The sequence below is a fragment of the Myodes glareolus genome, chromosome 5, assembly GCF_982192425.1.
Source record: "Myodes glareolus chromosome 5, mMyoGla1.1, whole genome shotgun sequence".
NCBI classification, from domain to species: domain Eukaryota; kingdom Metazoa; phylum Chordata; class Mammalia; order Rodentia; family Cricetidae; genus Myodes; species Myodes glareolus.
In genome coordinates, this window is record NC_142030.1 from 25,441,285 (window position 1) to 25,457,112 (window position 15,828).

The following is a 15,828-nucleotide window of genomic DNA, read 5'->3' on the forward strand; positions in this document are numbered from 1 at the left end:
GGTTATTTATGAAAATCAATCTTTATGTGGATTAGAAATTTAAAATTTAACAGATTTAGAAGATTAATATACTCTTTGACCAAACGAAAACACACACCCTATCTCCACAGTCTGACATTTTAGCCGGGACTAAACTGGAACTCCTGATTCTCCTGCCTCAGTCTCCTAATGGCTTAGATTATAGACTAAATGTTCTTAGGTTGACATGAAAACCTAAAGCCTACAGAGAGACAAGACCTACTGAAACAGTTTCTGTGCCTGTAAAGAGTTTTGTTTAGGTTTTATCAACTGGACACAAACCTGGACATATTTGGGAAGAAAGAATCCCAACTGAGGAATTGTCTCCATCAGATTAGCTTGTAGGACATTTTCTTTACTAGTGATGGATGTGGGAGGGTCCAGATTCACTGTGGTCAGTGCCAGCCCAAGTAGATAGTTCCTGGGTTTTATAAGAAAGCAAGCTGAATAAGTCAGTAAGCAGTGGTTTGTAGCATTAGGTCCTGCTTGTTGGGGTTTCTGTCCTGCCCAATTCCCACAGCCGGCAAGTCCCAAAGAAAGTCACACAGAGGTCTCCATAACTTATAACCTGATTGGCCATTACCTCAGGCTTCTTATTAGCTCTTGTAGCTTATATTAACCCATTATTCTTATCTATGTTAACCACATGGCTCAGTACCTTTTTCAGCACGGCAAGTCACTTCCTGCTTCTTAGGCAGTCTGGGCAGGACTGTGGAAAGAGCTTCCTTCTTCCCAGAATACTCCTGTTCTCATTGCCACACCTCTACTTCCTGTCTGGTTTTCCCACCTATACTTCCTGCCTGGCTATCAGCCAATCAGCGTTTATTTAAAATATGATTGACAGAACCACTGTGCCTCATGGCCTCTCCTTCTGTTCCTGCTTTTAGGTTCTTGCCTTGAGTTCCTGTCCTGACTTCCCTTCATGGATGACTGTAAGATGTGGGCTAAAATTAACTCTTTCCTCTCTAGGTTGCCTTTAAATTTTTTTTATTTATTTATTTGTTTGTCTGTATTTTATGTGTTTGGGTGTTTTGACTGCATGTATCTCTGTGGACTATGCGCCCGGTGCCTTTGGAAACCAAAAGAGGGCATCAGACCTCCTGGGATTGACATTGCAGACAGTTGTGAGTCACCATGTGGCAGTTGGAAATTGAATGCAGTTCCACTGAAAAAACTAGTGCTCTTACCCACTAAGCCATGTTACTAGACAACCTCAGGTTGCTTTTGATTGTGGTCTTTATCACAGCAACAAGAAGCAAACAAAGACTTGAAGGAATATTAGATCCATTATACACAAAGTGTTTAGAAATTCATAAAATAAATAGTTTTGATTCAGCTTTCTTTCATTTAACTGTTATTACTCAGAAATAACTTAAGACAATCAGTACCTACCTGTGATCAACTGTGTCTGCTTACAAAGGAGGACCATGACCAGGTTTGCTGACTGCTGATATTCTATCATGAAAGAAGGTATCCCCTCCAGCAAGTGTACAGTCTCTTTGCCAGGCAAATGTATACAATTCATCACTAATGATATGTGACCTTGTGGTTTTAGGGATGAGCAGAGTACACAGCCTGTGAAAGACTTGGGAGGATGTAGATTCTGTATATGCACCTATGAGAAAGCCATCTTTACAAGTGGGAATTTACCTTGAGTCCTATCAGACTTACTTCCTACATCCACTGAGAAAAGTAATATTATAGAGAGTATATGGGCAGTGGAAGAGTAGAGAGAAGGTAAGCTCCACATATGGCAGCTATGGGAGAGCCATTGTACATACTGGGTGGAGACATTCCTGTGTGGCTGTTTTTGGATATCTTAGTTAGAGTTTCTATTGCTGTGAAGAGACACCATGACCACAGCAAAACTTAAAAGGAAAATATTTGATTGAGACTAGCTTACACTTCCAGAGGGTTTAGTCCATTATCATCACGGCCGAAAGCAAGGTGGATAAAGGCTGACACAGTGCTGGAGAAAGAACTGAGAATTCTACTTTCAGATCAACAGGTAGCAGAAAGTGACTATGACATACATCCTCCATCAAGGCCACAGTTCCTAATAGTGCCACTCTCCATGGGACATTGGGGGTCATTTTGACTAAAACCACTACCATATCAAAATCCTTATGTCTTTTCAACCATGCTCAGTAAGTAAGCTCAATAAACTCCTTGGTTCCCCAGGATGGACTTTGGTGAAATTGTACTTTGCATCTTCATTGGGACTCACAGTTGGGATAGACATTGCTCCATCCCCCTCCACAGGGGAAAAAAAATCTCATGACAGATCATACATATATGTGTCAATGTTTCTATTTCTCATGATATTAGAAAAAGGAAGAGTATATAAAAGAACATGTTAGAACATAAATGTGTAAATGCCCTTAATGAAAAAAAGGACTTAGATATATGAAGATAATGATGACTGGGTGGCTCCAGAATAAACAAGTCTAGAAAGGTTTTGCAAGCTATGAGGGTCTAAGTAAGTTGTTTAAGGTATATAAAGGATGAGATTTAGAGATCATGTATTTATTAAAGTTGGCAAGGTCAGATATCAACTGTTTCAAGGACTGGCTAAAATGGATGTCAAACAAAGTTTATTAAGATGTATCTGGCTATTAAAATATTACAAAGTAGTTAAAAGTACAAAACTGGTAGAAAACTGATCTTCTAGGTGTTTAATAATCATTTTTAGAGCCTATACTAATGTGGTTATAGGGACCAAAAGGGGGAATATTTCTCCCCTTTCCATACAAGGTCAATGAGGTCCCTAGGAACAAAGGCCATTGATCACTTATTGTCCAGTTCATGGAGGCCATGGAGAACTGACTCAATGAATCTGAAACATTATCGAGTTTAAAATGGAGGATCAATGTAGAAAATATTTCCTCAAGGCTTCAAAGGAAGCCATAGTACATAAAGCACAGTCTTTGCATTATTCTCACATTGATGGACAAATGATAAAAGAGAGACTTGAAGAGTCTGAGATTCCTTCTAAGCCCAAGTGACCTCTGAGGACTAGTTAGTTGCTCAACTGGACTTGACAACACAGAAAGAAAGATTAATTTTGGCAACCTGCATTGTTCTTCAGTACTCAAGGAGAAAATTGGTAACAACCCAAGGGATTGCACTCTACAGACGTTAGGTATAAGTCTACATGAGATGTTATTTAGATAACAAATCTCACTAATACTTTCTTCTTGATCAAAAGATGTTGTCCAGAAGTGAGACATCGGACGTGGGCTCCCGAAATGCCTTCCCACAGCAAAGAAGGTCAGGGCATTGTTTTTTTTTTAACCATTGAGTAGAACTCTAATGTGTATATATTGCACACTTTCTTTATCCATTCTTTCATTGAGGGGCATCTAGGTTGTTTCCAGGTTCTAGCTATTACAAATAAGGCTGCTATGAACATAGTTGAAGAAATGCTTTTGTAGTGTGATTGGGCATCTCTTGGGTATATTCCCAAGAGTGGTATTGCTGGATCCTGAGGGAGGTTGATTCCCAATTTCCTGAGAAACTGCCAAACTGATTTCCAAAGTGGTTGCATCCAAATGATGAATATGGTATGTACTCACTCATTAGTGGACTCTAGCCATGAACAAAGGACATTAAGCCTATAATTCACAAGCCTAGAGAAGCTAAATAGCAAGATGAACCCCCCAAAAAATATGTAGATACTCCTGGAAATAGGAAGCAAACAAGATCACGGTGCAAAAGTTGGGAGCATGGGGGTGAGAGTAGGGGTAGGGTTGGGGAAGGGGAGGAGGGGAGAGAGAAGGAAGAAGGGAAAGACTGGGGAGAGCTTGGAAAAGTGGGAGGGTGGAGATTGAGAACGGGTGGATATAGGAGCAGGGGAGAACTTGGAAAAGTGGGAGGGTGGAGATTGAGAAAGGGTGGATATAGGAGCAGGGAAGAAGGTATCTACATTAAGGGAGCCATTTTAGGGTTGGCAAGAAACTTGGCTCTAGAGGGGATCCCAGGTGTCCACGGAGATGTCCCCAGCTAGGTCCTTGGGCAGCAGAGGAGAGGGTGCCTGAACTGGCCTTGCCCCACTATCAATACTGATGATTATCTCGAATATCACCATAGAATCTCCATCCGGCAATGGATGGAGACAGAGACCCTCATCAAAGCAACCGATTGCGCTCTCAAGGTCCAGTTAAAGAGCAGAAGGAGGGAGAAGATGAGCAAGGATGTCAGGACCACGAGGGGTTTGTCCACCCACTGAGACAGTGTGCCTGTTGTAATGGGAGCTCACCAAATGCAGCTGGACTGGGTCTGAACAAGCATGTGATCAAACCAGACTTTCTGAATGTGGCTGACAATGGGGGAATGACTGAGAAGTCATTGATAAACCCACTGGGACTTGTTTCTACTGCATGTACAGGCTTTTTGGGACTCTAGTCTATTTGGATGCACAGCTTCCTAAGCCTGGATGTAGGAGGGAGGGCCTTGGACTTCCCACAGGGCAGGGTTTCCTGCCCTCTCTTAAGGAGGGAGGGGGAGGGAAGAGGGTGAGTGGAGGGAGTGGGAGGGGAATGGGAGGAGGGGAGGAAGTGTAAATTTTCGAATGGAAAAATTAAATAAAATTTAAACAAGAATTTGTCAAGTATAGTGCAAAAGTGGGCAATATGTAAACACTTTCATATGTTTTTACTACTTCAATTTAGGGTCACTGAAAGGAGCTCTGTTTTTTCACAATGCTTCCAAATACTTCTTTTCTTGTTTCCTAATTCCCAGTCATCTTACAGAGATATTTTCTTAAGAGTTGCAATGTTGAAACACCACTTATCCAACCACCATATATTATCATCAATTCCTAGCAGCATCACACAACTTCTCTTTTGTTCTTTGTTTGATTGTTTGTGTGTTTGTTTGTTTGTTTGTTTGAGACCAGGTTTCCCTGTAACTTCAAGTCTGTACTAGATCTAGCTCGTGTAGAGAAAGCTGGCCCCAAACTCACAGAGATCTGCCTGCTTCTGCCTCCTGAGTGCTGGGATTAAAACCATGAGCCACCACTGCCCGACTTCACACAACTTCTTAAATCACACACCAGGACATTAATAACAAACCATTGTACATGCACTTGAAAAGCAGAAAATAATGATGTTTGTGAAGAAACTGATATATTCAAGTCCATTTCTTCATTGTACCTTTTAAGTTCATAGTTTATTAAGTACATAGATAATTTAGCTAGTACTCTAGGTGTCACATAATACCATTTTGAAACAACTTCTAAAAGTAGTAGTGAGGATAGATAGCTCACACTTCTTAAGTCGGGTATTCCTGTAGCCTTTCTACAAGAACCTAAATTCATCTGACCTTTTCTACACTTTTCTATGATCTTTCCACGAAGAATCCAATGGGACAAAATAAAATTGAATTGATCTTTAAACTGTCCCACCATTGTTTTAACATGACTTCTCTTTCTGTAACAAATACTGACCTATCTCTCTCCAGGTGAATGAAAAGAGGTATTTATTATTTTAATTTAAGGAATGTTTGTCAATGTCAGGGAACAGTATTCCATATCTCACTCATAAGCTGTATTGTATTGCATTACCATCTTGGATTATCTGTTATGTGCTATAACTGCTGTTTATTGAACACTTGTGGTCACTGTGTGGTCCTATAAGAGTAACCTCTCAGTGCCGGGCACTCTTTACCTGTTTGGAAATCAAAAGTCCGTGAACAAGTTTTTAATCTTCTCTGGTAGCTTCTGCTTAGAGACATGCTTCTGACCAGAAAAGTATTGCTTACACATATGAACTATTAAAATCAGTGGTATATGCCCTTACTCCAAACATTAAAAGTTTTCTATTCACTTCTAATAACTTCTTTCTTAGGGGCAATATACAAACATTTGTAGAATGTAGACAACATTCAAAAAGACACTCATCTTCTTCCATAGACCGTTTAGATGCAAGATGAACAAATACCACATTTACAAATTGAACTCGTCAAAAACAAGTTAGTAGGCAAAATCATGGATAGAAGATCATTTTTGACCATCCAATAAAATATCTACATTTCTATCAAAACGAGTCAAGTTTTGTGGGGCAACTAATACCTACTACCTCGAACTTTCATAACCCTAGATGTTAGGTCTAGTCACAGCAGAGAAGTGAAGTGAGTGGTCCTACGGAGAATTGACAGACATGAATGCAGCATCCTATTTAGGGACTCTGCACTTATTTCTTCTTTTGTTATTATCTCTGGCTGCATGGTGGATGTCCATTAGAAGAAACCCTGAATGGAGTCAGGAAAAATGGAACTATTTGTTCAAATGCTTTGCAATGTCTAGAAAATAATTTGAAATAATAGGAGAGTTCCCTTGTTAGAAATTCAATATTTAATACTCAAGCTAATCTTCCTAAAGTATACACCCCAAATCTAGCCTGCCTTCATTTGCATGACATAGATTAACACATGCTGGGAAATTACAAAATCACTGATCCTATCATAATCAGGTCCTATTCCATAATGGTGACTCCAGCAGCTGTTTGCCTAACTACAGTGTATGCAATAAACTATTCCTCCTATTCTGGTCTGAAGATAGAAGCCATGTTCTACACACAAATCCTTTTCCTGTTACTGAAATGGACAGTTGACTACATGACTCAAATTTTTAATTTTAGAGCTCAGTGGTGGTTGAGTTCTTTAATCTAAGAATTTGGTTAGTTTAATCACAAGGACAACAAGGTCATTGCTCTGGGGAGCAATGGTGTGGGATCAAGGCTACCTGATCTAACATAAAAAAGTTTGTCTCAGAAACATTTTTCTACAATGCTGGAGGTACTGCTATTCTAGAATTAATATGTCTTCCCAGGGATAAATCATTCACACACTTAAAGTTTAATAGACATAAATTCATTTAATAACAGTATGGATTCAGTGGTGGCTAATGCTAAGGAGACAACCTGGCCCAGATTTTGCATTCCACATATGTTGCCATTCTCAAGTCTTTTTTTAGGTTCTGGCTTGAGGTTATATATTGAACAGTTTAAATAGGGACAGGAGAATGCAAGTCTAGCCACTTAGGCAGATAGAGATTTACAGAGCGAAACTATCTTTTAGATTATACATTATGATCAAAATAAAAATATATCATAATATATGATTTAGAAGATATATAGATCTTAATATATGATCTAAAAGATACATTTAAAAGATGTCTTGATGCTACAATCCACACACATACAAAGGACAGAACACAAAATTTAAAAAATATTATGGGAAAGTCACCTATCCACACTGTGATTGTTCTTAAATCAACAGCTATTCTGAGCCATTCTAACCTCAGATTACGCCTTCTTTTGCCTCCACGCAAGCTGGCTCAGAGAAAGGCCACAGATGCTTCTTTGATGGACAGCCGTGACTGATGTTTATCTCAAGTCTGTGATTATTGTACAGAATTTTATTTTTTTAAAGTTTTGTTTTCTGTATATGGGTGTTTGACCACAGGTGTCTGTGTGCAGTTCCTGCAGAGGCCAGATGAGTGAATCAGATCCCTTGGAACTGGAATTACAGGAGATGGGTAGCAATCATGGTTTCTGGCAATGTAACCTGTGTCCTCTGCAACAGCTCCCAGTGCTCTTAAGTGCTAAGCTATCTCAATCTTTAAATGAAAAGCTAAGTTGCGTTTTCATTTAAAATTTATTTTTATACATTTTAACTAAAACATATTGCATCACTTTCCTCCTTCCTTGTCCTCTCCCTCTGTTCCCAAATTTTCCCCTTCTAATTCCTTCCTTGCGAAGTATGTGTGAAGAAGTATGTGCAAATATTTGAATAAAACCTGCTGGGTCCATTTCTGTTGGTTTTGTTATGGTTTCAGAAATGAATATGCGGTTTCAGATACACAAATAGGGATCTCCTCCCTGCCTGAGGCGAATTCATCCAACTGTGGAATTTTATTAATTGAGAAACATGATTCTGACCCTTAAGTGATCTAGGTTGACTTGGACAGAAAACATTATCAAGAATAGAAAACTTGGATTGGCACATACCTCAGCTAACATTTGCTGGTGACACAGCCCTGAAGTTCTAGGGCTGCAGTAAAGACTATGGACACTGTCCTGAGATAGCAATCTAAAGCTATCTATCTATCTTGGATATTTATCTATAAATATCAATCTTGGATATTTCCATATACAGAAAATGTATATGGAAAGCTACCTAGATTGTTATTAAGTCAGGATATACCTGAAACTGTGGATAAAGGTACCCTGAATACTTACAGCTCTAAAGAGAAAGGTACCCTCGCTGTCATGTCAGGACATATCTACAGCTGTAAAGGAAAGCATGCTGGACAACTACAGCTATGAGAAAGGAATCCTGACTGTTGAGAAGTCTGTCTAGAACTGAAGCTGTGGAGGGAAGGTAGTCTAGTACCTAGGGCATTGAAGAAAAAGGTGCCCTGACTGTTAGAAGTCAGGCCATACCTACAGCTATGAAGGGAAAGTGTACTGGATACCTACAGCTATGAAGAGAAAAGATATCCTTGTGGAGGTCCAAGACCTTGAGCCTATTTCCACCTTTTCTGAAGGTCAGAGCTTGAGGTTGCTCAAAGTTGTTAACAGGCATGGCTACACACCCTGACCTAAGGTGGGTGTTTTGCCTTTTGGACTTTAAAAGGGCCCATACAGATAAATCTACTCCCCCTTGAGCAAAGTTGACAGAATTCAAACATACTTCTGCTCCTTTTGAATTAAGAGGTTTGACCTAGGGAATGACTGACTTTAGGATACTTGCTCTAGGGTGGGTACACTGCCTGAATAACAGAATGTTTTTCTAAATAATTAAGGACTTGATGGCTCAAAGTATTGAAGCAAGTAACTGTTCTAGGTGTCCTTTGCATCATGTTAAAGCAGTCTTTTGTCTTCTTCCCCCTTTTGTATTGAGGTATAAATGTATATGGAAAATTAAATGCAGGCAGATTTACACTATTCACTGGAACCCCCTCCCAGTACTACTCTATGCTTCTGTTTTATTATTTTCACTTGTGTGTTCATCCTCTTATTTTTCTAATCCCTATGCCCCTACCCTGGTAAGTCCCAGACATATAATGACTATTGGGAAGTCTGGCTATACCCGAGGCTGTGTTCCAGTGGGAGATGTTCTCCCTGCAGGATGTAGCAATGCTGCTCCCCTCCAAGAGAGCCATCACAGCTAGGCCCTGCTTCACTCTGCTAAGAGAGCTTCAAAGCAGAGATGCCCATTGCTGTTCTGCTCCGCTTCCCTAAGGGAGTTTCCTAGCACAGGTGTTAATTTTTTTCACAGTTTCGGCCCAATTTGTTACTTCTCTGCTTCACTGGAGTTGATGAGAAACTGTTGCAGAAATGTTGCAGTCTCTGGTGAAGAGTTGCTACTTCTGCTCCGCTCCTTTAAGGGAGTTTGCCAGCAGAGGTGACCAAAGCTTCTCTGTTCCAATCCACTACAGAGTTTCTTATCACTCCAGTGAAAGGTCTTCACCCAAAACTCACTCAAGAAATTTATTTGGAAGGGAAGAATCCAGGAGAGGGGCTGTCTCTGTCAGGGCAGAAATGTGCAGATGCCACCTGAACAGGTACAGAACTTATATAGGAATTCTTAGGGGCAGAGTATTCCCAGGGAGGTGGGAATTAGTTAGATGTCAATCCCTGATATTGAACAATGCAGAGATAGGCCGGATTTCATGCTCATGAATTAGTAGACCTCAAGCTTAGGGATTAGCCGGTTTTGTGCTCAGGTGGTCAAGGGTAGAGTGTGTTTCTTTGGCTCTTGTTTCAGGGCCAAAGTGTGTTCTTTCACTGGCCCTTTATAACCATTTGAGTCTGGTTTCAGGGTCAGGTGTTTCTTTCATTGCTCTGGATTCAGGAACAAAGTGTGTTTCTTTGTCTTGGTTTTAGAGTCAGGATGTATTTTTCTGGCTCCAGTTTCAGTCAAAATTATGTATTTCACTGGCTCTGGTTTCAGGCTCAGGATGTGTTTCTTTGGCTGGCCCATTTACCCTCCACAGATAGCTTCATAAATTGATTTTACCATGAGTTTGTAAATATAAACAGTATAAAAAGGACATCATAATGCTTGAAAAGATTGTTAACACTGTCAAATTTATTTCTACAGAAGAAATAGTCTTGTGTTGTAGGTGGAGGACTCTTGTTCATTCCTGGCTGCCCAGACACGAAATAATCACACAGAAACTATATTAATTAAAACACTGCTTGGCCTATTAGCTCAGGATTCTTATTAAATAACTTTGACATCTTAAATTAACCCATTCCTATTATTTTGCATTTTACCACAAGACTTGTGATTTACCAGTAAGGTTCCAGGGCATCTGTCTCCTTCAGCAGATATGTGGAGTCTGACTCCACTTTCTTTTCTCCTCTATCTCTGCTTGGAATTCCTGCCTTGCTCTATTCTGCCCTTCCAGAGGCCCAAAGCAGCTTCTTTATTAAACAATGGAAACAAAATACATTCACAGAATACAGAGGGGAATCCCAAATCATTGTGTAGCTGATTATAAGTGTTTTGGCTAAAGATCTTACCAAATACTTTATAATAAGAAGTCCTCAGTATCTTTTGCAGGTTGTCAATGTCTATTGCAATATGCAAAGATTTTAACAGATTGTTGCACACAAAAAGCTTTACTCCTATATAAATTACAAAACTTTATCATGCTGGATACATTTATACATTTATAGGGTTTCTCTGCAGTATGATTTTTCTCATGATTTAGATTATTCATATATGCAAAGATTTTACCACATTGATTACATTCATAGCATTTATGAATCTCCAGTGTGTGATCTTTTATGCATTTGATAAGTACTGTGAAGTGTAAAGGCTTTACCAAATGCATTACATTCATAGGGTTTCTCTACAGCATGTGCTAGTTTATGTCTTTGAAAATGATATGATAAACTATGATAAACAAAGCCTTTACCACACTAATTCCGTTCATAATGTTTCTTTCTAGTATGGCTTCTTTCATGATTTTGTAGATGACTGTTACAGGCAAAGGCTTTACCACACTGATTACATTCATAGGGTTTCTCTCCAGTATGGGTTCTTTCATGATTTTGTAGATGATTGCGCTGTGCAAAGGACTTACCACACTGATTACATTCATAGGGTTTCTCTCCAGTATGGCTCCTTTTATGTTTTTGGAGACTATTGTAATATGCAAAGGCTTTACCACACTGATTACACTCATAGGGTTTCTCTCCAGTATGGGTTCTTTCATGAATTTGTAGATAACTGTGATAAGCAAAGGTTTTACCACACTGATTACATTTATAGGGCTTCTCTCCAGTGTGTAGTCTTTCATGCCTTTGAAGATTACTAAGATGAGCAAAAATTTTACAGCATTGATTACATTCATAGGGTTTCTCTCCAGTATGTGATCTTTTATGTATTTGAAGACTACTGTGAAGTGCAAAGGCTTTACCACACTCATTACATTCATAGGGTTTCTCTCCAGTATGGATTTTTTCATGATGTTGAAGACTACTGTGATATGCAAAGACTTTACCACACTGATTACATTCATAGGGTTTCTCTCCAGTATGGGTTCTTTCATGACTTTGAAGACTACTGTGATGTGCAAAGGCTTTACCACACTGATTACATTCATAGGGCTTCTCTCCAGTATGGGTTTTTTCATGATGTTGGAGACTCCTGTGATGTGCAAAGGCTTTACCACACTGATTGCATTCATAGGGTTTCTCTCCGGTATGACTTCTTTCATGAATTTGTAGATAACTGTGATAAGCAAAGGTTTTACCACACTGATTACATTCATAGAGTTTGTCTCCAGTATGTGATCTTTTATGTATTTGAAGACAACTGTGAAGTGCAAAGGCTTTCCCACATTCATTACATTCATAGGGTTTCTCTCCAGTATGTAGTCTTTCATGACTTTGAAGATTACTGTACTGTGTAAAGGCTTTACCACACTGATTACATATATAGGGTTTCTCTCCAGTATGGCTTCTTTCATGAATTTGTAGATAACTATGACGTGCAAAGGCTTTACCACACTGATTGCACTCATATGGTTTCTCTCCAGTATGTAGTCTTTCATGACTTTGAAGATTACTGTGCTGTGAAAAGGCTTTACCACACTGATTACATACATAGGGTTTCTCTCCAGTATGGCTTCTTTCATGCATTTGTAGATGACTATGACATGCAAAGGCTTTATCACACTGATTACATTTATAGGGTTTCTCTCCAGTATGGCTTCTTTCATGCCTTTGTAGATGACTATGACGTGCAAAGGCTTTACCACACTGATTACATTCATAGGGCTTCTCTCCAGTATGGGTTCTTTCATGAGTTTGAAGATTACTGTGATATGCAAAGGCTTTACCACACTGATTACATTCATAGGGTTTCTCTCCAGTATGGCTTCTTTCATGCCTTTGTAGATTACTTTGAAAAGCAAAGGCTTTACCACACTGATTACATTCATAGGGTTTCTCTCCAGTATGGCTTCTTTCATGCCTTTGTAGACGACTATGACGTGCAAAGGCTTTACCACACTGATTACATTCATAGAGTTTCTCTCCAGTGTATGTTCTTTTATGAATTTGAAGATGACTGTGATGTAAAAAGGCTTTACCACACTCATTTTCTTCATAGGGTTTTAATCTAGTATCTGTTTTTTCATGACTGTGAAGATGACTGTCACAGGCAAAGGCTTTAACACATTGAGTATATACAGAAGTTTTCTCTCTAGTTTGACTTTTTTCATGCCTACAATGATAATGGAACATGTGAAAGCATTACTACATTTAATACATTGTTGAATATTTTATCTCTATAAATTAATTTTACAACTTAGCACTATTTCAAAGAGGAATTATATGTTAAGAATTATATGTTTATAATCTTGTTTTTCCCCTTCATTAAAGCGTGCTTTTTATCTTTGAAGACAACTGATAACAGTCTTTATTACATGGTTCACATTTACAGAATCTTTTTCTCTGCACAAGAATTTTCATATATTTGAAGAGAACTGAAAAAACTCAGAGCTTTACCACTCTTATTGCATTCATAAAGTTTCCTGTACTGCGAGTGATACTACATTTGCTAAGTGAACTAGGACAAACAGAAATATTTACACAGTCCTAGTACTCATGGTGTTTTTCTGAAATGTGAGCTTGTTGATATCTTAACAATGAGACTAGAAAACCAATTACTTTTATACTTGTACATCAAATTCAACAAGTATACTCAACATGGGGACTGCTACATATCTTCTATTTGTTCTGAGAGAGAGAGGTATGTTATATCTTTTCACATCCCTATGCTCATGTGGCTTGTATCCAGAGTACCAGAAGATATACCTAGTAAAGGAAGAATAACAAATATAAGGTTTCCACATTGAGATCACACAGTTTGACTTTCTGTCCTCATAGACTTGTGGTATCTGGATTAAGGCTTCCACACAACAGTTGCCCCTTGATTCGGGACTCTAACTGCCTCCTCACTAAACTTAACAAGCATATAGGTTACACTACCCTTTCTATAGACTATTAGTGTATTGGTGAGTTTTAGAGATATACTTATCACCTTTTCAACATGTGTATCTTTTATAATATGAATAACATGAAATAAAAGGATTGACGATTTTACAGTATAGCTCTCATTGTATTATGATTCAAATGGTAATAAAGGTTAAGAGATTGTTTCCTTGACTTCTTTCTTAAAAGAATGACTTGCAAATGCAGCCTACCTATCTAAATATAACTTTGTGAGAATTTAATAATCATCAATGTACTTATTATTTACACTCTTGTTTTTGTTTAAAATATATAGGATACATTACAAATTCTTCAGAGGTACATTTGTATCAGCTTATACATGAAAATTACCTTGCATGTCTTCTAGAACTTTGACAATGTTCTTCAATGTTATGGTCTTCCCAACTGTATCCTAAAATATAATGCCAGAAAAATATATGTAATATATCAAAACTTGTAAAAAAAATTTAGTTACCACTTGAAGCAAACCTTTAAACTATGTCTGAATTACCCATTCTTCTTTCTCAATCATATTACAAAAGAGCATCATTAACCAATGAACAGTTGTCCCCTTATTTTAAACATGAAAGATACTTCAGTCTTACCTATAGCAGTGAGGTTTCTGTAAGTCTCCAGCATTACATCTTTGTAGAGACTCTTCTGTGAAGGATCCAGCAAAGTCCATTCTTCCCAGGTGAAGTCGACATGTACATCATCATAGGTCACTGCATTCTAAAATATCCCATACATGGATACAACACAAAGCATGAGTTTGACAACACAGTAAATATATACTTCTTTGACAGTATAGTCATATAATTCTGGTGCTCCTCATACTTATTCCATGGCATAGACATCATAATTTAATCACCAAGTCACTTTAGAAGCAAACTTAATAGGAGGTTCACCTCTGCCATTTCTGAACCCTTTTAATGGATTATCATCTTGCAAGAGAAATGCCTACTAACCAACAATCAGAGAGACATAAACAGATCAAGAGTACAGAGTACAGATAAGAGAAATTGTATGAATGATTAAATCCTAACTACAAAAAAGAAAAATGAGATGAAAAAATTGGATGCATGGAATCATGCCTCTAATCATTGCACTCAGAAGGCAGAGGATGTATATCAATCTGCCTTTGAGTTGAATACCAGCCTAGTCCATGCAATCACTTCTAGGAAAGCCAGAAATACATATTAAATACCTGTTTCAGATGAAAAAATGATCAAATAAACATAAAAGATAGAAATAACATATAGGTTTGTGCTGAAGTTTCAACAAAGAGTTATGCATTCACCTCAACTCTTTATTCATCTACCGGAAACCTGAAGTGCCCCAATTTAAACTGCAACATAAATAAGATTTTACTAAAAGGCACTGTGTGTTTAAAAAGTTACAAATGGACAAATGAAAACAACAGCAATTAATATGCTCATTACAAATAATCAACACAGAGCAGGAAAGATGGCTCAAGAGTAAAGAGTCCTCCTAGTCATGCATACAGGTGGGCTCAAGGACTTACATGGGGCATCATAACTATCCATTATTCCAAGTTCAGGGTTGATAGTACCATCTTTGGATCAATGTAAGGACCAGGTACTCACATGGTACATATCCAAGCATACAGGTAAAATACTCTTTTTAAAATCAAAATTCAAAACAAAAACAGGCAGGAAGAAGGTTATCTACCTACAATCCAATGACTCAGCAGGAACAGGCAGTATTAATGTCATGAACACATGCCATCCTGGGAAACATAATGATACCCTCTGTCAAATTTTGAAATTCAAGATATAGGTGAAGTTCAGTATAACAGCATATGTTTGATAGGAACAAAACCATCATATAACAATTTAAAAACAAAAAAGCCAAGAATGCTGGCTCACCTTTAATCCCAGCACTTGGAAGACAGAGTCAGAGGATCTCTGAGTTTAAAGCCAGCCTGATATATAGAGCTACTTTCAGAACAGCTACGTCTACACAGACAAAACTTGTCTTCAAAAATAAACAAACAAAATTGAAAACAGTAGGCTACCAAGCCACCTTAGCACCAAACAGCAGTTAATTCTACTGAATCTTATGTGATTTAGTGATAGAGTTTATGATGGTGTGTGGAACAGAGGCTTAAAATAAATCTCACACTACCTCAGAATTGAGAAATAGATATTTATTTAGGGGTAAAATCACAAATCAGAATTCTCTGCTTGAACGGAGAACAGAGATCGAATGCAGCAACCCAGCAATCCAAAAGAGCAGCCAGAGAAGTAAAGGAAAAAAAGGAGCAGACACAGGC

At 38.3% G+C, this 15,828-nt stretch overlaps 1 protein-coding gene across 1 annotated transcript; it reads right to left on the minus strand.

Annotated features, from left to right (window-relative positions):
* Nucleotides 1–10,952: 10,952 nt before the first annotated feature.
* Nucleotides 10,953–14,285, minus strand: LOC148122045 (uncharacterized). Its single transcript, XM_087906174.1, has 3 exons — nt 14,138–14,285; nt 13,884–13,944; nt 10,953–12,762 (listed from the first exon to the last, which is right to left on the minus strand). The coding sequence occupies exons 1-3, from the start codon at nt 14,169–14,171 to the stop codon at nt 10,953–10,955; spliced, it is 1,905 nt and encodes a 634-aa protein (XP_087762300.1). The 5' UTR covers nt 14,172–14,285.
* Between the last annotated feature and the right edge of the window lie 1,543 nt (nt 14,286–15,828).

Excerpts from the sequence above, each read along its gene's own strand:
- LOC148122045 (XM_087906174.1), bottom strand. The coding sequence starts at position 14,171 with ATGCTGGAGACTTACAGAAACCTCACTGCTATAG. Across the intron at positions 13,945-14,137 it reads CAGAAACCTCACTGCTATAG|GATACAGTTGGGAAGACCAT; the intron begins GTAAGACTGAAG and ends ATTATATTTTAG. Across the intron at positions 12,763-13,883 it reads AGTTCTAGAAGACATGCAAG|GCATGAAAAAAGTCAAACTA; the intron begins GTAATTTTCATG and ends TTATCATTGTAG.